The following is a 21,264-nucleotide window of genomic DNA, read 5'->3' as shown; positions in this document are numbered from 1 at the left end:
AATTATGCTAATCACATTGTGATCAGAGTTTGGTCAGAGTGTGATAGGATTTTTCATTTGTGGAGAAGATGGAAAAAAAATTCTCCATCTTCTCCATTCTGTAAGTCCGTGAAAATCAGCTTGCCCTCGGATATCAGAGTGTGGTCAATTATTTCGACAGACCAATTGACTTGCATGGGTGAGTGTGATCCGATTTACTGATGCAAATCATACAATCTGCGATTTTCTCGTCAGGCAGAATGTGCCCGAGGAAAAAAAAAATCAAACATGTGCACGGCCTCATAGTATGACATTGATCCGAGTGCAACCCAATGTTTTGTCGAATCGCGCTGGTTATCCAAAAATTCAGTTGTCGGCATGAGCCCTAAGAAGGTGGTCAAAAATATTGATGGGATTTACTTTTCTCTTTTGTTCATTTACTTTGCATACTTTGCATTGCAGTAATTGAGAAAAATGAACTACTCCTACTCCAAAAGAGTGACTTAAAAAAAGTGGCTGAGAAAGTTTTACGTTTTTATCATGAAATTGCTGTACTTTACTGCAGTTTACAAATTTATTAATACATTTTACACCAAAAATAGAAGCAAAACGGAACAGTTAATTCTTACAAAAAATGAAGAAGTAATTACATCCTTCATGAAGATTTACGCATTAGTTATAGTGAATATGGCTGCATTTTAGATGTTGTATTAGTCAGCTGCCAAGTTTGTCCTGAAGATGTTTTAGATCCTGGGACTCTGTATCTTCACTGTCATCACTCCATAAATGTCAGCATTAAGAATGAGCAAATCTGCTGAAATGTGAATTCATGTCGAGAGTTCCTATATGGGGTACAAAAAAGAATTATTGTGGGGTGTAGATCACTGTATAGGGATGTATACTGGGGAGGTGAATATAGAAGCAGAGAGCAGAAGACTAAGGATAGGTCATCAATGTCTGATCAGTCGGGGTCTGGTACTTCAGCTGATCAGTTGTTCAAGGTGACGGCAGCTGGCTGGAACAACTCAATAGCGGAGTCTTCGGATAGTGGCCGCTGCGAAGTACTGCACATGCAAATCAATAGGAGGCGGATGTGCAGTAAGTGGCAGCGTCCACTATCACAAGACAGAGCAGCTCTGCTATTGAGTTGTTCCGGCCAGCTGCTGCCAAGGATACCGAGAACAGCTGATCAGCGGGAGTGCAGGATGTCAGGACCGATCAGACATTGATGATAGATAGATTTGAGTGGTGCAACATTGCTAGATACAGTAGAAGGGTAACAGAGTATAAGGTTGCAATACTCGAGGCGGGAGATCATAAGGACGTGCACAAACATTTTTTAAGTTTCTTGTAATGTACGGATCGAATATTTTTGAGTTGTAATGGACAGGAGCAGACAAAGGCTTTGATATGTAGTTTGAAAGAGAGGGCAGAGTCGAGGATCACCCCGAGGTCACGAACATGTTGGAATATTTGTCCCGGTGTGCCGTCCCGCCATTACACAGGCACGCGTCCCACAACATTACCCGTGCCCTCCACAATGCTGGCACTTGGAAAGTCCACCTAACCACAAACACCTGGACAAGTGCTTGTGGTCAGGGACGATACATCTCACTGAGGGTACACAGGGTTAATACAGTGGAATCTGGGACACACTCAGACCTTGGTATGGTTGCCGTCCTCACAAACACAGAGTATTGGGTGCCCTACGTCAATCTGGGTTGCTCCCACAGTGTACAACTCCTGCACCTCCTTCTCCTTCTTCGCCTCCTCTTCAGCCTCCAGCTCGAAAAAGTAGCACACCAGTCACAAGCTAGAAGCACTGCCTAATCAAAGCAGGAACAGGCTGTGCTGAAGCTAATATGCTTCTGTGACAAACGCCACAATGCTGAAGAGTTGTGGACAGCTCTGAAACAGCAGGCATATCGGTGGATGAGACTGCTGGACCCACAGCCAGGTATGTTTGTGTGTGACAATGGGTGGAACCTGGTGGCTGCTCTTTGGTGAGGCTAGCTCACATACGTGCCATGCCTGGCACATGTGCTTAACCTAATTGGTCAACATTTTTTGAAAAGCGACACAGAGCTGGCAGATCTGTTGGTAAAAACACCACTCTAAATGCGCATTTTAGAAAGTCAGCTACAGCTTCATCTGCCCTTGCCATGATTCAGCAGCGCTTGCTGCTTCTGGCTCACTGACTGGTGTGTGATGCCTCCAGGTCCTGGAACTCTACACTGCAGATGTAGGAAAGGATTTCTGAGCAGAAGAGGGCAGTTGGTGACTAATCTAAAAGCATCAACAAAGTTGTCAGTATTCAGTTCTGTGTTCACACATAACATCGGAGGTGTGGACATGGATGTCTGACATGTGTACCATCCTCCAAAACTTTGAGGAATCCACCAAGAGGGTGAGCGTCAATGACACCATAATTAACATCTCCATCTGTGTTCTAATTTGAATACTGAGTTATTATAGAGCGAAAACATATTTACAGTTTAACAGTTTCAAACACAACAGTCCTCAATAACAACGATAACAATAATCCAATATTTAAACCCAAATAAAACTACCCTGCTCGTGACAGCTTATAATCTATACTAAGTAATAATGATGACAATAATTTAACCCAAACAAAACAATCCTGCTCATGACAACATACAATCTAAAATGAGGTGGGGGAGATAAAAAATACAGAGGTGTATTTACAAGATGGTATTTACAATGATGCTTGTACTATGATCTTACTGAGGTTCGTTGTAAGTGTTGTAGGCCTGAGGTCAAGGAGGAGGAGGACAGCATGGTTAGTCGTCCCCTTGGTTACGACACGGAAGTCTTGCCTGTTAGCAGTCTGGGGCGCATTGGGCTGACTTTATGTTATGCTGCCTTTCCAGTGACCCTCATGCTCTCAAAATTTTGGATGACAGACAGGCAATACTGATTTGTAACACTTCTAGACCCACGGTAATCGGAGAACTTTATATCTCTTAGTCCTGAGGCAGACAGGTGTACTAATATGTTGCAGTACCAGAGGGCCCTTATAGCAGAATTATTAATAAAATTACTCTCAAACACTGGCGGCAGAGGACACAGTTCGTTGGCCAACCAAGGAGTACAGGTGAGAGAGACATAACTCCAATACAGCAGAGGCAATGGAACAATGGCAAAGTTCTTGTAGAGTTTTAACATACCCTCTCATCACTCTGACACAGAGGCGCAGGGCACTGTTACAAGGAATGCAATGTTTTGGAAGATGCTGAGGGAGTACCTTGCTGACTGTACCAACGTCCTTTGTCATTCCTTTGTGCCTTATAAATATTGGTTATCCAAACTGGACATGTGGCATGAACTGGCTCTCTCAACTACGCACGTGCGCTGTACTCATGGTCAAGGAGCGCACCGCGCCTTGCTCTCTGGTGGTTTCTGTGCAAACAGGCCTTGCTAAATGGCAGTACCGTTTTTAGTGGTGGGAGACTACGGGAACAGTTCTTTGCAGCGCCACTGCTACTCAGCCTCCTATGCGCTGCTTGTCCACGCCAAAAATCATTGCTGTCTTGCCCGCTTTCTCTTAAGCTGGCCCCCTGCCACTAGGTCACCAGGTCTGTCTGTCTGCTGCATTTTGTCACAGCGTTGGAGCTTTGAGTGAATATTGCACTGCCCCCCCTTGCTGCTCACACGGTCACAGCCGGGGACTAACTCTTTTTTTTTTTCCCCTCAGCTTCCAGGCTTGTTCCCTGTCTAAACACAACCCCTCATTCTGTGTAATGGGGCCTGTCCGTTCCCCTATTCTTTCTGCCGGTAAACAGGGGACGCAGCCAAAACAGGTCCAGAACTGGAGCAGAACAGGTACCCGCTGACCGGTCATCCTGACTCCGTACATATCTGGTAAATCAGTTCTTTAATGTAAGCAGCATAGAGGGCATGTACTTCCAAATTTCAAGAGAAATTTCTACAGTACATCCACAACAGTTTCAATTTGAAGGGCTTTTGTGGCTCATATCATTCCACAAGATGACGCTAGTCTGATACTTTACATTTTCAGTGGAAAATAATTTCACCACTGATAGGTTGTGCATGTTTAGAATTGTTCTGTCTGACATTTAATTCATAATCTTTGATTGTCTATCTGATAATATTACTAGTGAATATCCAGAATGTTCAGTTTCTTCCATAGATTTTAATGTTTTCATTGTTTCTGGATCCATCTAGTGACCAGAGTCATAACCGCAGTGTTATTGTGTGTTTTACTTCCTCAATCTTTTTCCCTAGTTTGTGCTGGGTTTGATCTTTTGGCAACTTTTAGGATTTTTATGGGGCCATATCTATGGTGATATAAATTACATTGGAGCTGACAATACCCATATCTGTTTCTGTGAGTGCCCAGCACTATGATAGTGTTATAATAGGTATACATATGAATTATATCGTTATGAAAGTTCTATAATCTCTGAATCCCAGGTCCATATAATCCTGTGAATGTGTCAGACCTATGGTCATGTGTCCGTCACTTTGGAATTTTTATGTAATAATAATTTTTAATATTTTTCTATTTTTGGATTAAGTGTCTATTGTTATGAAATAAAATTAATATTTTATATGGGTATTTGTACTCCTTTTTTTCTGTTTGCATAGTTCTATTTGGAGTATACCTTTTAAGTCGTGAATTTTATTGATTTAACCCCTCTTTTCTGGATTTCTATTCACAGATAATACTGCTGTTGGGAAGAGATATCCTACAGGTTCATTAAGTGAGAAGTCACATCAATGGACTCCACAATGCTTCCTATGCCCAAAGGCTAGACCTAGGATGGGTCATAATAGGAAACGTATGCTTTTGACATATGCACGCCCCATCTTCTGTGACAAGTATGCTAACAAATACATTGGAGAAAGGACGCCCATCTCTGTTTCAACCTTGCAACAACGAGTTCCATGTCAAGGAACGACCACACGGCATCCAACTGCCCAATCATTTAATAGACCTTACACATGACAGCAATATGCTGTCAAGAAGCTATGAGATCAGTTGGGGTGCACAGTCTTCCAGAGAACTAAGCAAGACAACCAAGTGGCAATGCCGGTAGAGGACAAGTTGTTCTTAGAGGTAATGGACAAAGGACTTGTAAAAGATGAGACCAACAGCTGGGTCGCAACTCTTACCTTCAGAACCCACAGACCACATCTACCAAACAACAGAAATCAAGCATTAAAACGTTTCTCCTCTCTCAAACATAATCTGCAAAAGAAATCAGAGAAGAAAGATCACTTTTTCTCCTTCATGTCAAAGATTTTTGAGAACTGCCATGCAGAACTAGCTCCCACTCTCAAAGACTCTGAAGAATGTTGGTTCCTACCCATGTTTGGAGTATACCACCCTAAGAAACCGGGCCAGATTAGAGTGGTGTTTGACTCCAGTGCTAAGTTTGATGATATCTCCCTGAGTGACGTTCTACTGACAGGACCAGACCGCAATAACAAACTGCTGGGAGTACTTATGCGCTTCTGTAAGGATTCCATTGCTTTCATCGCTGACATCCAGCAAATGTTCCATTGTTTCCTTGCTAGAGAGAGAGAGACAGGAACTTCCTAAGATTCTTCTGGTACAGAGACAATGATCCTACTAAAGAGGTCACAGAGTATCACTTGAGAGTGCACATCTTTGGCAATAGTCCTTTTCCTGCAGTCGCCATTTATGGTCTCAAAAGGTTAGCTCAAGAAGGAGAAACAGAGTACGGATCATACGTCAGACAATTCATAGAAAAAGACTTTTATGTTGATGACTGCCTGAAAGCCAAGCCTTCAAACGAGACTGTCATCAGTCTTCTCAGGAGAGCCCAAGAGATGCTTGCTTGCTCTAACCTCAGGCTTCACAAAATAGCCTCAAACAGCCAAGAACTCATGAAAGCATTTCCTTCACAAGACTTGTGTAACGGTCTCAGAGACCTGGACCTGGGGTCAGACCCCACACCAATGCAACGCAGCATCGAGCTTCTCTGGAATCTACAGTCAGACACTTTCACCTTTCAGGTCAGCCAGGAAGAAAATCCTTTCACACGCAGAGGTGTCCTGTCTACCATCAACAGCCTGTACGATCCTTTGGGTTTCACAGCTCCTGTTACTATACAAGGCAAAGCCATACTAAGAGACTTAACTAAGGAGAGATCTGACTGGGATGCACCTCTGTGTTGTGAGTTCATTTTCCCCTTCACCATTGAGGTCTGATGAACTCCCTCTTCTGGTGAAGGAAGGTAGTGAGGCTGATTACAAAGCACCTGAGCAGAATGATGATGACTGGGTGACTGGGATTGCTGACCGGATATAAGGCAGCCGATGCCCTTCTGCCTTGCGGGTGATTACTCTGAGGGATTCTTGGAGACCAGTCTGATTCCTGCTCCTCAAAAGCTAAGTTTTCTGCTCTACTTTTTGCATTTGTGTTTTGTTTTTGTTTTGCCTTGTTTTTCTGGATTTCTGCCTTTCCCTGCTGGGTGAGCTGAATTCCTTTTTGCTCTGTCTTCAGATAATACCTGAGATCTGATATAGTCTTTTTGAAGCCTAGCGTCTTCAGGGCTTTTTTCCCTATCAGTCTGTTGGCTCTTGTTTTTGAGAGGGTTTTGGCGGATTGCAGACAGCAGCTTTTCTATTCTGTCCTATTTAGTTAGCTTGGGCCCCATCATTTGCTCAGCCTTTCTTTCTATCTGTGTGTGTTTTTTTCTTCTTGCTTCACCGTCATTATATGTTGGGGGCTGCTCTGGGGCAGTTTAGATCTCCCTTTCTGTCTTTAGGCTATGCAGTTCTCCGGCTGTGATCGAGGGGTCTAGGGCACCATAGGAACCCCCCACGGCTACTGCTAGTTGGAAGAAGCAGGTGGTGAAACGCGCATCGGGGTGAGAGGACGCTGGTAGCACGAGTCTTCATTCAGCGGTAATACTTATTTTCGCTTGCACATTTGTTTTTATGGGCCTTATTGTGGAATTATAATGCTAATTATTCCATTTGAAACCTTGTAGTGTTATTATGCACTGGAGTTATGGTAGCTATTGTGTTACATCTCTTGGGGCCGCATCAAAATAATATTTAGTGTCATGTTTACCGTGTCTTGAGCAATATATTTTGATTGCTATATACTATCTTGGCTTTATTATATGTCATTTTTAAGCCATTGTTTATATTTTGTACAACCAGCGTCCTTTATATGGCATTTTGCTTTTTTACTTATATGTTTTTTATTGCATTATTGAATAAAAACTGTGATTTTATATTATGGGATCTCTTCATTTTTTCCATGTAGCTGAACTTGGGAAATTTGTGTTGTAGTGTTGTTGTTGTTGTTGTTAGGTTCAGGGGTCTGCAATCCAATAGCTGCAAACTTCTCTGGTTTTCTGGACTTAGCTAGTATTTCTGTTTTTGCCTCCTACGGTGACTCATTCATAGCAGAATCACCCGCCATACCGCAGATCCTAGGGTTCTCAATAGCAGAAAAGAATTGTAAAAAAAAAAAAAAAAAAGTGTGTATATTTTTTCCTCTATATCTCTGAGGCCGTAGGGGGAATTTTTTTTTCTCTCAATGGAGATAAAGCAATTGTCTGATCATGTGGAGCAGCTCGCTGTGGAAGTGCGGGGAATTTGCACCTACCTTGCTCATTCACATGCTGCTGAAGCAAAGATCCCTACTCCTGATATGTTTTTTGGGGATCGGTCTAAATTTTTGAATTTCAAAAATAATTGTAAATTTTTTTGCCTTGAAGCCTAACTCAACATGGAGCTCCGCGCAGCAGGTTAAAATTGTCATCTCTTTGCTGCGTGGCAACCCCCAGGATTGGGCGTTTTCTTTGAAACCAGATGATCCTATTCTGACTAATGTGAACGCATTTTTTCAAGCCTTGGGGTTGTTGTATGACGAACCTAATGCTATTGATCAGGCTGAAAAGACCCTGTTGGCATTGAGCCAGGGTCGAGATTCTGCAGAATTGTACTGTCAAAAATTCAGAAAGTGGGCGGTCCTTACTACCTGGAATGATAATGCCTTGGCAGCTCTCTTTCGGAAGGGTTTGTCAGAAGCCGTAAAAGATACTATGGTGGGATTTCCTGTTCCCTCTGGTCTTGACGATTCTATGTCATTAGCCATTCAGGTTGATCAGCGTTTACGTGAACGCAGGACTGCACGAGAGGTGTTGCCACCTGTTGAACAAGTGTCTGAACCTATGCAATGTGATAGAGTTTTGTCCAGGGAGCAACATCAGGATTTCAGAAGGCGTAATAAGCTGTGTTTTTTTTGTGGAGATGCCTCGCATATTATTTCTGTCTGTCCTAAACGAGAGAAACGTTTTGCACATAAGTTTTCTGTGGGTGGTGTTCAACCTAAGTTTCTTCTGGCAATTACTCTGATCTGCTCCCTGTCCACATTTTCTGCCAAGGCTTTTGTGGATTCGGGAGCAGCCCTGAATCTAATGGACTTGGATTTTGCTAAACGTTGTGGATTTCCGATGACACCTCTGTGGACGCCTATCCCTTTGAGGGGGATTGATGCTACTCCTTTGGCGAAAAATAAACCTCAGTTTTGGACCCAGGTGGTAATGCGGGTCGCCCCAGAACATCAAGAAAATTGCAGATTTTTGGTGTTGCATAATTTGCATGATACCATTGTTCAGGGGTTTCCCTGGTTGCAAATTCATGATCCAGTTTTGGATTGGAAATCTGTGTCTGTGGGGAGTTGGGGTTGTCGGTGTGCCCTTAGTGAGGCTCCGGTTTTTTCCACCTCTCCTCAGTCGCATGATGTTCCTGACTATTTGACGGACTTTTATGATGTATTTAGTGAGAATGAGTCTGCATCTTTGCCTCCTCATAGGAGTTATGACTGTGCAATTGAACTGAGCCCGGGGTTTAAATTTCCTAAGGGTCGGCTCTTCAATTTATCTGTACCCGAGCACGAGGCTATGCGATCCTATATTAAGGAGGCGTTGGAGAAGGGTCATATTAGACCATCCTCTTCACCCTTAGGTGCCGGTTTTTTTTTCGTGGCCAAAAAGGATGGTTCATTAAGGCCTTGTATTGATTATCGTGCCCTCAACAAAATTACTTTTAAATATCAGTATCCGTTACCCCTGATTTCGGATCTATTCTCCAGAGTTAAAGGTGCTTGCTGGTTTACCAAGCTTGACCTCAGGGGGGCGTATAATCTTATCCGCATTAAGCATGGGGATGAATGGAAGACGGCGTTTAACACTCCGGACGGACATTTTGAGTACCTGGTGATGCCTTTTGGGCTCACTAATGCCCCTTCTGTCTTCCAGTGCTTCATGAACGACATTTTCCGAGACTTTGTGGATACATTTTTGATTATCTATCTAGATGATATTTTGATCTTCTCCAAGGATTGGGATTCTCATGCGGAACATGTTCGCATGTCCGCATGTTCGCATGTCCGGACTGTGTTCCGGATCCTGAGGGAGAATTCCCTGTATGTCAAAGGATAGAAATGCTTTTTTGGGGTACAGAGGATTTCATTTTTGGGATTTATTTTGTCTCCGTCAACTATTGAAATGGACCCGGCCAAGGTACAGGCCATTTATGATTGGGTTCAGCCCACTTCTTTGAAGGCCCTCCAGAAGTTTTTGGGTTTTGCTAATTTTTATCGGAAATTTATAGCAAAATTTTCTAGTATTGCCAAGCCATTGACTAATCTGACTAAAAAGGGTGCTGATGTGTTGAATTGGTCTCCGGAGGCTGTTTCTTTCTTTCAGGAGCTGAAGCGAAGATTCACTTCTGCCCCGGTTTTGCGGCAACCTGATGTCTCACTCCCGTTCCAGGTAGAGGTGGACGCTTCTGAGATTGGTGCAGGAGCTGTTTTGTCCCAAAAGGATCCTGTAACATCTAAAATGAATCCCTGTGCTTTCTTTTCCCGAAAGTTCTCTCCATCTGAACGTAACTATGATGTGGGGAATCGGGAACTGTTAGCCATGAAATGGGAATTTGAGGAGTGGAGACATTGGTTGGAGGGAGCTAAACACCAAGTCGTGGTCCTCACTGACCACAAGAATTTGATTTACCTGGAGTCGGCCAAACGCTTGAACCCTAGACAGGCTAGGTGGGCCTTGTTTTTTACACGTTTTGATTTTGTGGTCTCTTTTCTTCCTGGCACTAAGAATGTCAAGGCAGACGCCATCTCTAGGAGCTTCTTTGCTGATTCTCCTGTGGTGACCAAGCCTGCTACCATCTTAGGCGAAGGGGTAGTTCTTTCTGCCATCTCGCCCGATTTGAGACGTGCTCTGGAAGAGTTCCAGGAGGACAAACCTGAGCGTTGTCCCAGTGGAAAGTTGTATGTTCCTGACCAGTGGAAGAAGAGAGTGACGTCTGAAGTTCATTGCTCTGCATTAGCTGGTCATCCAGGTATTTTTGGTACTAGAGATCTGGTGAGTCGGTCTTTTTGGTGGCCCGCCTTGTCTTGTGATGTCAAGAATTTTGTGCAGGCCTGTGGGACTTGCTCCCGGTCTAAACCTTGTTCTCACTCTAGTGGGTTGTTGATGCCTTTGCCGGTCCCCAGGAGGCCATTGACCCATATTTCAATGGATTTCATCTCTGATATGCCTGTCTCTCAGAGAATGACTGTTATTTGGGTGATTTGTGATAGGTTCTCTAAGATGGTTCATCTTGTACCACTCCCTAAGTTGCCATCTTCCTCTGAGTTGGTGCCCCTGTTTTTGCAACAGGTGGTTCGCTTGCACGGGATTCCTGAGAACATTGTATCTGAGAGAGGAGTTCAATTTGTGTTTAAATTTTGGAGGACTTTCTGTTCCAAGCTGGGAATTCAGTTGTCCTTCTCCTCTGCTTTTCACCCTCAGACCAATGGGCAGACGGAGAGAACAAACCAGACCTTGGAGTCGTATTTGAGAGGTTTTATTTCCACCGATCAGGATGATTGGGTTTCATTTTTTGCCCTTGGCCGAATTTGCTTTAAATAATAGAGCTAGTTCTGCCACTTTGATGTCACCTTTTTTTTGTAACTTTGGGTTTCATCCTCGATTTTCTTCAGGGCAGGTGGAGCTTTCTACCTGCCCAGGTGTTGACACTGTGGTGGAAAGAATGCACCAGATCTGGGACCAAGTGGTGGATAAGTTATCTCTCTCCCAGGAAAAGGCCCAGCGGTTTTCCAACCGACATAGGACCATTGGTCCCCAGTTTAAGGTTGGTGATATGGTTTGGTTATCATCAAAAAATATCGCTATGAAGGTGGCTTCTCCTAAGTTTAAGCCTAGATTTATTGGACCTTACAAGATTTTGGAGATTATTAATCCGGTCTCTTTTCGTTTGGCTCTTCCTGTCACATTTAAAATTCATAATGTGTTTCATAAGTCCTTGTTGAAGAGGTTTGTTGAACCAGTTGTTCCTGGGGTGGCACCTCCGGACCCTGTATTAGTTGAAGGTAACATGGAATATGAGGTAGAGAAGATACTGGATTCCCGTCTGGCTAGACGGAGACTCCAGTATTTGGTTAAGTGGAAGGGTTATGGTCAGGAGGATAATTCCTGGGTCTCTGCCTCTGATATTCATGCCAAAAGATTGGTGCGTGCCTTTCATCTGGCTCACCCTGATCGCACAGGTGGTGTGGATGAGGGTTCGGTGACCCCTCCTCAAGGGGGAGGTACTGTTGTGAGTTCATTTTCCCCTTCACCATTGAGGTCTGATGAACTCCCTCTTCTGGTGAAGGAAGGTAGTGAGGCTGATTACAAAGCACCTGAGCAGAATGATGATGACTGGGTGACTGGGATTGCTGACTGGATATAAGGCAGCCGACGCCCTTCTGCCTTGTGGGTGATTACTCTGAGGGATTCTTGGAGACCAGTCTGATTCCTGCTCCTCAAAAGCAAAGTTTTCTGCTCTACTTTTTGCATTTGTGTTTTGGTTTTGTTTTGCCTTGTTTTTCTGGATTTCTGCCTTTCCCTGCTGGGTGAGCTGAATTCCTTTTTGCTCTGTCTTCAGATAATACCTCAGTTCTGATATAGTCTTTTTGAAGTCTAGCGTCTTCAGGGCTTTTTTCCCTATCAGTCTGTTGGCTCTTGTTTTTGAGAGGGTTTTGGCGGATTGCAGACAGCAGCTTTTCTATTCTGTCCTATTTAGTTAGCTTGGGCCCCATCATTTGCTCAGCCTTTATTTCTATCTGTGTGAGTGCTTTTTCATCTTGCTTCACCGTCATTATATGTTGGGGGCTGCCTATTGCTTTGGGGTCTGCTCTGGGGCAGTTTAGATCTCCCTTTCTGTCTTTAGGCTATGTAGTTCTCCGACTGTGATCGAGGGGTCTAGGGCACCATAGGAAACCCCCACGGCTACTGCTAGTTGTTGTTGTTGTTGTTAGGTTCAGGGGTCTGCAATCCGATAGCTGCCAACTTCTCTGGTTTTCTGGACTTAGCTAGTATTTCTGTTTTTGCCTCCTACGGTGACTCATTCATAACACCTCTGCCACCTGATAAGAGAATCCAGTGGGAAGTATGGAAGAACGCTTTAGCAGCCCTCTCCAACCTGAATGTTTCAAGACCATACACCCCTGTGCCGTCTACAGAAATACAAAGCCAAAGACTGTATGTATTTGCAGATGCTTCTGTCAAAGCAATTGCTGCTGTTGCCTATCTCAAACTGTGGAAACTGTCAAATTCAAACATCAGAGCCACATTGGATTTGTTATGGGGAAGGCCAAACTTGCTCCACAGCCAGAGCACACTATACCCAGGTTAGAGCTTTGTGCTGCAATCTTAGCCGTCGAGTTGGCAGAGTTCATCGCATGGGAGATGGATATCGACCTGACACAAGTCAAGTTTTACTCAGACAGCAAAGTAGTCCTTGGATACTTCCACAATGAAACTAGACGATTCTACGTTTATGTTAACAACAGAGTGCTATGAATTAGGAGATCAGTTCATCCAAAACAGTGGCATTACATCCCTATGGACCAAAAGCCTGCAGATCACGCAACTAGAGCAGTTGACGCAAGTCGACTAGGAAGCACAACATGGCTCTCAGGATCAAATCTATTGTACACTGAGGAACATTGTCGAGACACCTTTGAACTAGTGAGAGAGGACTCAGATGCTGGAATCCGCCCTCAGTTTTCTACACTTCATACATTGACTCCAGCTACTCTCCTCACCCAGAAAACAGGACTATCCAGTGCCCCTCCAGGAGGATTCGATGCTAAGGACCTCTGCCAGCGCCAATGGAGACAGGTACAAAGTCTTGCCAATACATTCTGGGACAGGTGGCGCAAACAGTATTTGTCTACCCTGCAGCCACGGACGAAGTGGCAATCTACCAGGCCTAATCTGAGGATTGGTGAACTCGTCCTTGTGAAAGACTGACAGGCCCATTGGAACCAGTGGCCACTTAGACTAGTTACTGCAACATTTCCGAGTAAGGATGGCAACGTCCACAAAGTCGAACTTAGGATGGCCAAAGGGAATGAACTTAAGACATTCTCCAGACCAGTAACTGAGCTGGTCCTATTGTTGTCTTCGGAGAATAAGAATAGTGACATCTGTTTGATGCCAGATAGGGAGTGTTCTGTCTCCGACATTTAATTCATAATAATTGATTGTCTATCTGATAATATTACTAGTGAATATCCAGAATGTTCAGTTTCTTCCATAGATTTTAATGTTTTCATTGTTTCTGGCTCCATCTAGTGACCAGAGTCATAACCACAGTGTTATTGTGTGTTTTACTTCCTCAATCTTTTTCCCTCCATTCACAATGTATTCTGGGAAGGTTGCAGGGCACCCTGGTAAGCTTTGCAAAGGATCATAGTTTGTCCAGCCCTCGTTTTCCCTCCAGTTCTCCATTTTCTCTCAGCCTGCATCCTGGAAGCATCTCATTTCTCTTCTCCCTTTGTGACATCATCGCTGGTATGTAATCACGCTTCCTGTATCTAATTTCTGTCCCATATTAGCCTGCCTAGTTAGTTTTCCCCTCCTCAGTTAGTAGTGCAGAAGTTGATTCATAATGTATTTTGTATATGTATCCCTGATGTACCCTGTATTGAGTCAGTGTATATATATATATGTTTTTCTTTGTAGTTTCACCACATCAATATACCACCACGTTCAATAAAATACAGATTCAACCTACAGTCTCCTTATTGGACCCCGTTATAGCGGTTTAGCTGCCTATATAAGCTAAATGAAGTCTGCTTCAATTAGTGAGGACAGAACAAGAATTATGTAACCTCATTGGTGTGATTAATTATTCATACCTATTAGCTTCACAATATATTCATCTTTTTCTTCAAGGCTTTTGAATATAATGTGTTGTAAGAGTTAAAGGAAATTGTTGAATTGTGTTTTACCTCAAATGTGAAACTACTTGTCAGTTGTCATCTTTACTATTTCTCCATTTCATGTGCGGCTAACCACCTTATTGATGTTATTGAGTTTCTTTGGCAAGAAAACAACAGCTACACCAATACCACGTGCTTTTCCAAATAATTCATCTTGCTGCTGAAGTAGAGGTAAGATTAGGTACCTTCATAATATCTGGGGACTGTAGTCAACGTGACACTGTGCCAACACCCACTGGGGTATAGCTACTAATTTGACAGTTTGTGCGCAGCTGAACAGAGTTGCCATAAAAAAAATCCTTCAATAACATGTTTTATGGATTGTCTCTAGGAAACACCCATATAGTATAATTATTAGTATTTTTAGTTATTTAAATAGCGCCATTAATTTCATGGTTCTGTACATGACAAGGGGTTACATACAAAGGAATAAATATCGTTTAAACCCAAAAAATTACAATGACATACTGTTACAGAGGGGAAAGGACCTTGTCCTTGCGGACTTTCATTCTGCGGGAGAAAGGAAAAGAGATAGAAGGTGGGGGGGTGGCAAATCGGATGGTAGAGAGGCGGCAGCTCGTGTGGTGGTGTAGAAGTCACATCTCCGACCACCACGCTCTCCAATTGACATCTCTTGAAAAGCAGCCAAAACGTCAAAATCTCTATCTTCAGTTCTAGACAATGCATGTGCTCCTTTTAAACGTCAGCGACCAACCAGTTAAGTATTAGTAGGTGAGCGCTTGTCAGAATCCTGTCCAAGAACACCAGGCTTCAGTTGTTGCAAGTCCTGTTCCTGTGAACTTCCACGTAATCTTGCACTGGCTCTTCCAGGCATGATTTCATCACGAAGATTTAGCCTTCATAATACAGAGACAGAGTACAACAGAGCCTAAGAGTTCACCCTTTGCTACTCAGACTTTCTCTCTGCACAGTGACTGCCTCTAGGTGGAAGATGATGAAGGTGGTAGTAGTTGGAGCATTTAACACTGTCATGAAGTTGCCATAACAACTTTAAACCAAATTCTTTTTACCAACATCCCCCACTGTAAAATGCGGCCTGTTTTTTTTTTTTTTTTAAAAGCAACAGAGTGCTGTATATAACTGGAGTAACAGACAGGGAAACACTAGAATACTGGCCTAAAATCCACAAATTTTAATCACACGGATGTACAGTTGTGGCCAAAAGTATTGACACCCCTGCAATTCTGTCGGATAATACTCAGTTTCTTCCTGGAAATGATTGCAAACACAAATTCTTTGGTATTATTATTTTCATTTAATTTGTCTTAAATGAAAAAAACACAAAAGAGAATGAAGCAAAAAGCAAAACATTGATCATTTCACACAAAACACCAAAAATGGGCCAGACAAAAGTATTGGCACCCTCAGCCTAATACTTGGTTACACAACCTTTAGCCAAAATAACTGCGACCAACCGCTTCCGGTAACCCTCAATAAGTTTCTTACAATGCTCTGCTGGAATTTTAGACCATTCTTCTTTGGCAAACTGCTCCAGGTCCCTGATATTTGAAGGGTGCCTTCTCCAAACTGCCATTTTTAGATCTCTCCACAGGTGTTCTATGGGATTCAGGTCTGGACTCATTGCTGGCCACCTTAGAAGTCTCCAGTGCTTTCTCTCAAACCATTTTCTAGTGCTTTTTGAAGTGTGTTTTGGGTCATTGTCCTGCTGGAAGACCCATGACCTCTGAGGGAGACCCATCTTTCTCACACTGGGCCCTACATTATGCTGCAAAATTTGTTGGTAGTCTTCAGACTTCATAATGCCATGCACACGGTCAAGCAGTCCAGTGCCAGAGGCAGCAAAGCAACCCCAAAACATCAGGGAACCTCCGCCATATTTGACTGTAGGGACCGTGTTCTTTTCTTTGAATGCCTCTTTTTTCTCTCCTGTAAACTCTACACTCACTGGCCACTTTATTAGGTACACCATGCTAGTAACGGGTTGGACCCCCTTTTGCCTTCAGAACTGCCTCAATTCTTCGTGGCAGAGATTCAACAAGGTGCTGGAAGCATTCCTCAGAGATTTTGGACCATATTGACATGATGGCATCACACAGTTGGCGCAGATTTGTCGGCTGCACATCCCTGATGCGAATCTCCCGTTCCACCACATCCCAAAGATGCTCTATTGGATTGAGATCTGGTGACTGAGGAGGCCATTTGAGTACAGTAAACTCATTGTCATGTTCAAGAAACCAATCTGAGATGATTCGAGCTTTATGACATGGCGCATTATCCTGCTGAAAGTAGCCATCAGATGTTGGGTACATTGTGGTCATAAAGGGATGGACATGGTCAGCAACAATACTCAGGTAGGCTGTGGCGTTGCAACGATGCTCAATTGGTACCAAGGGGCCCAAAGAGTGCCCAGAAAAAATTCCCCACACCATGACACCACCACCACCAGCCTGAACCGTTGATACAAGGCAGGATGGATCCATGCTTTCATGTTGTTTACGCCAAATTCTGACCCTACCATCCGAATGTCGCAGCAGAAATCGAGACTCATCAGACCAGGCAACGTTTTTCCAATCTTCTACTGTCCAATTTCGATGAGCTTGTGCAAATTGTAGCCTCAGTTTCCTGTTCTTAGCTGAGAGGAGTGGTACCCGGTGTGGTCTTCTGCTGCTGTAGCCCATCTGCCTCAAAGTTCGACGCACTGTGCGTTCAGAGATGCTCTTCTGCCTACCTTGGTTGTAACGGGTGGCAATTTGAGTAACTGTTGCCTTTCTATCAGCTCGAACCAGTCTGCCCATTCTCCTCTGACCTCTGGCATCAACATGGCATTTCCGGCCACAGAACTGCCGCTCACTGGATTTTTTTTCTTTTTCGGACCATTCTCTGTAAACCCTAGAGATGGTTGTGCGTGAAAATCCCAGTAGATCAGCAGTTTCTGAAATACTCAGACCAGCCCTTCTGGCACCAACAATCATGCCACGTTCAAAGGCACTCAAATCACCTTTCTTCCCCATACTGATGCTCGGTTTGAACTGCAGGAGATTGTCTTGACCATGTCTACATGCCTAAATGCACTGAGTTGCCGCCATGTGATTGGCTGATTAGAAATTAAGTCTTAACACACAGTTGGACAGGTGTACCTAATAAAGTGGCCAGTGAGTGTATGTTGATGCCTTTGCCCAAAAAGCTCTACTTTTGTCTCATCTGACCAGAGAACATTCTTCCAAAACGTTTTAGGCTTTTTCAGGTAAGTTTTGGCAAACTCCAGCTTGGCTTTTTTATGTCTCGGGGTAAGAAGTGGGGTCTTCCTGGGTCTCCTACCATACAGTCCCTTTTCATTCAGACGCCGATGGATAGTACGGGTTGACACTGTTGCACCCTCGGACTGCAGGGCAGCTTGAACTTGTTTGGATGTTAGTCGAGGTTTTTTATCCAACATCCGCACAATCTTGCGTTGAAATCTCTTGTCAATTTTTCTTTTCCGTCCACATCTAGGGAGGTTAGCCACAGTGCCATGGGCTTTAAACTTCTTGATGACACTGCGCACGGTAGACACAGGAACATTCAGGTCTTTGGAGATGAAATATGTGAAATCGCTAAATCCCACCCACTAAGCAGAAAACAAAAATAAACAGGCGAGCACATATGAAACAGACTTCAAAAAGGGCGAAAATAGAATGATGAAATGGGTGCAAACAAAAAGGCACAAACTAGACAAAATATACTGATGAATTGGGTTCTCTGTGTGCACATAGCGTTTGGCTATGTGCACATACCCAGAGGCTAAGTGCACATTCCCAGAGGCTAAGTGCACATACCCAGAGGCTAAGTGCACATACCCAGAGGCTAAGTGCACATACCCAGAGGCTAAGTGCACATACCCAGAGGCTAAGTGCACATTCCCAGAGGCTAAGTGCACATACCCAGAGGCTAAGTGCACATACCCAGAGGCTAAGTGCACATACCCAGAGGCTAAGTGCACATACCCAGAGGCTAAGTGCACATTCCCAGAGGCTAAGTGCACATACCCAGAGGCTAAGTGCACATACCCAGAGGCTAAGTGCACATACCCAGAGGCTAAGTGCACATACCCAGAGGCTAAGTGCACATTCCCAGAGGCTAAGTGCACATTCCCAGAGGCTAAGTGCACATACCCAGAGGCTAAGTGCACATACCCAGAGGCTAAGTGCACATACCCAGAGGCTAAGTGCACATTCCCAGAGGCTAAGTGCACATAGCCTCTGGGTGTCATAAAAAAAACGGAGCAGTCAAGTTTTCCCAGGTGAAGCTGCTTCTGGAAAAAGTCATCTGTCATTTTTCTGTGGTGGCATTGCAGGTGACTTTGCCATCGTTCTTGCGATGGCTCTACCGTCAACGATTTCACTATATACTGTTAAATATATAGAGTTATTAGTATAATTATAATTTCCCTGGAGTTACTGGTGCCAGATGCAAAAAAAAAAAAAAAAAAAAGAATAGAATAGGATTGATTTTCAGTATATATTTCCATGAAATTGTGTTTATGCACTTGTTAGGACATTGTGACCTACCTTCACATTTGCATAAACACTGTTGTAATCATGTCTATTCTCCGATGTCTCTGAAGATAAAAGAAAAGATATACTATGAAGAGACCTGTTAAATATTAATAATCCGTTAATTTCTTATAAGACTCAGTTCTGTACATTGCTTTAGCTTACACGACATAGGCTATTTTTAAGCTTGGCTCATGGTAGAAAGACAGCTCCATATATGTAGAGACCACGTGCTTTAGGAGACGACGTATATAATTCATGGCTAACTGTAGAGGTCGCTCTTCTTCCCTCACCATCATGAGACACAGACGCAAGATGACATAACTCAACAGCTGGTATGTTACTTTACTACGAAGAAGTCGAACTGAGAGACAGACGCCATTTGCCATGTGAGATCCCGGAGAGAAAGAAGAATACATGCTGCTTTGCTATGAACAATGGACAATCTCTCTTTCACTTATTTTTATTCACCTGTTTTTCTGTAATAACCTTTCTTTGATGGAAGAATCCAAATAAACCACTATATTTTTATCTGGTAACTAGTCCTGAGTATTTTACAGGATATGCATTATTTTACATTGGAGAGCCAGCCAGATCTGCATTTTTGTACTGTTTTGCGAATTTCCCTCCACTTGCCCAAAAGGGGGATTGGACTTTGCTAATGTCAAATCATATGTGCAAGTTATCGGGAATTCCACTACTTACAAGAATCATACAGAACCTAGAAGTAAGAAGTACCAGATAGATTGAGAAGTACTACAAGTGCCAAAAGTACCAGACGTAAGCCAGACGTGTGAAGACAACAGGAACCCAGCGTTGTCCATCAAAGGAACAAGCTGAGACATTTCAAGGTAAGATAAAATGGATGTCATTAATTGTCTTGCTAAGCAGAGTAAATTGAAATTTAAGTCTGTAGACAATTCTAATTCACAAGTTTTATGGTTAAGTTTATATGCCGAGTGTGAACTCGAGAATCAGAGGTTAGATTCTAAGTTTTTCAATAGAGAAAGAGAGAGATTAAAAAATATTCTACAGATGGTAGATATATTTCATAGATCTGTGTCAGAGAAATCCAAAAATGATTGTTGTGATGTTCTCGAGATTGGCTGTAAAGTTAGGGAGATTGACTGTAATCAAGTGTCTGTAGCAGCCATTGAAGGTGACCTTGCAGACGTGGAACAAGATGGAGAAGTAGGAGGAGACTTCAGAACTGACGTAGAGGACGTACAAGGGAAAGACGTACCACTAAAAATAGAAGACTCACAGGCCCAAATCCGAAGTAGCGTGAGGAAGAATTTGATAAAAATATGCCAAATAATTCCTGCATATGACAGCAAAATAGATGTTTGTAGAAACTCTGAGGTTTTTGAAAGTTGTGTTGATAAATTTGATTTATCTAACGAGGAGAAGAATCAGTTGTTCAAAATGTGGATCCCTGTAAACGTTGCTAGGAGATTGACTTTAAAGTTATCTGGTGAAACACATGAGAATTTAACTGATAAGGACAGATTAAAAATTCTCATTTTTTGTTCATCAAATGAAAATCATCTAGATATTGATATTCTTCAAAAATTAAGGATTGGTCGGAAGGAATGTATTTTTACGTTCATGTCCATATATGAACGTTTGTACAAAATGCTGAGTGAGAATGTCAAAACACCGTCCCTCATAAGGAGTTTTGTAAGCAAATTTTGGTTTCTAAATCCTGCATCTCGTGTTATTGCATCACAAAAAGATTCTTTATTTGAATGTGCGCAATCCCTTGATTTTGCCAGAAAACACGAGAATCGTGAAAGGAAAGTAAATTGTGCTAATTTTGTGAAGACAGGCAGAGTAAAATCTTATCAGAAGCTTGTATTAGCAAAGCCTTCTAAAATGAGTTTTCCCCAAAATCAAATCTACGAAGAAAGAAAAAGGAAATCACATGTTTGTTATAAGCCATATGGAATGATGCAAAAGAACACCGAAAAGACACAAATTGAATTAAGAAAAATGATGAGTTCTGATTTTCTTTCTGTAACAAAGATGGCCGAATTTAACAGACAGAAACAGGTGGTGAGTGACATCATGGCCTGTAAACTGAATACTCTGCTCCAAGAATCTATCAGCTTTAAAATGGCAAGAACCTTTCAGGATATTTTTTGCAGAGAAATAAGTATGGGTGTAGGAATTGGCTAGGAAAAAAGTAATATATATTGTGTAACAGTGTTATACAATTAGTGAGTTATATGTAATTATTTTATAGAGTATAATCCTGTAGTTTTATAGTTTGTGGATATATACATATTCATACAGTATATATAGAGTGTTTGTAGAAGTAGAAATAGTAGAACTGTATTTTTTAATGAAAATTAAAATCTACATCAGTAATAATATTTAGAATATGAATATGATATTAACCTTATTTTTAATGTTTCCTTAGAATTTTCATTTCAAAGCAGGACTTAATCGAGA

General features: G+C 42.7%; 1 protein-coding gene across 2 annotated transcripts in view; it reads right to left on the bottom strand.

Annotated features, from left to right (window-relative positions):
- Positions 1 to 500: 500 nt before the first annotated feature.
- LOC141085433 (cell adhesion molecule CEACAM1-like) overlaps positions 501 to 21,264 on the bottom strand; it is a 91,523-nt gene continuing 70,759 nt past the window's right edge. Inside the window, exons 6-7 of one of the 2 annotated variants that reach the window (XM_073570795.1) lie at positions 18,826 to 18,875; positions 501 to 821 (exon numbers count right to left, since the gene is read on the bottom strand). In XM_073570795.1, the coding sequence (XP_073426896.1) occupies positions 807 to 821; positions 18,826 to 18,875 (65 nt within the window). In that variant the 3' untranslated portion in view covers positions 501 to 806. The remainder of the gene's footprint in view (positions 822 to 18,825; positions 18,876 to 21,264) is intronic. The other variant, XM_073570796.1, reaches the window with a different exon arrangement.

Source organism: Dendrobates tinctorius, unplaced genomic scaffold (assembly GCF_039654945.1).
Source record: "Dendrobates tinctorius isolate UK_male_01 unplaced genomic scaffold, ASM3965494v1 ptg000028l, whole genome shotgun sequence".
Taxonomy (NCBI): domain Eukaryota; kingdom Metazoa; phylum Chordata; class Amphibia; order Anura; family Dendrobatidae; genus Dendrobates; species Dendrobates tinctorius.
This window is presented reverse-complemented; position numbering and strand designations above follow the sequence as displayed.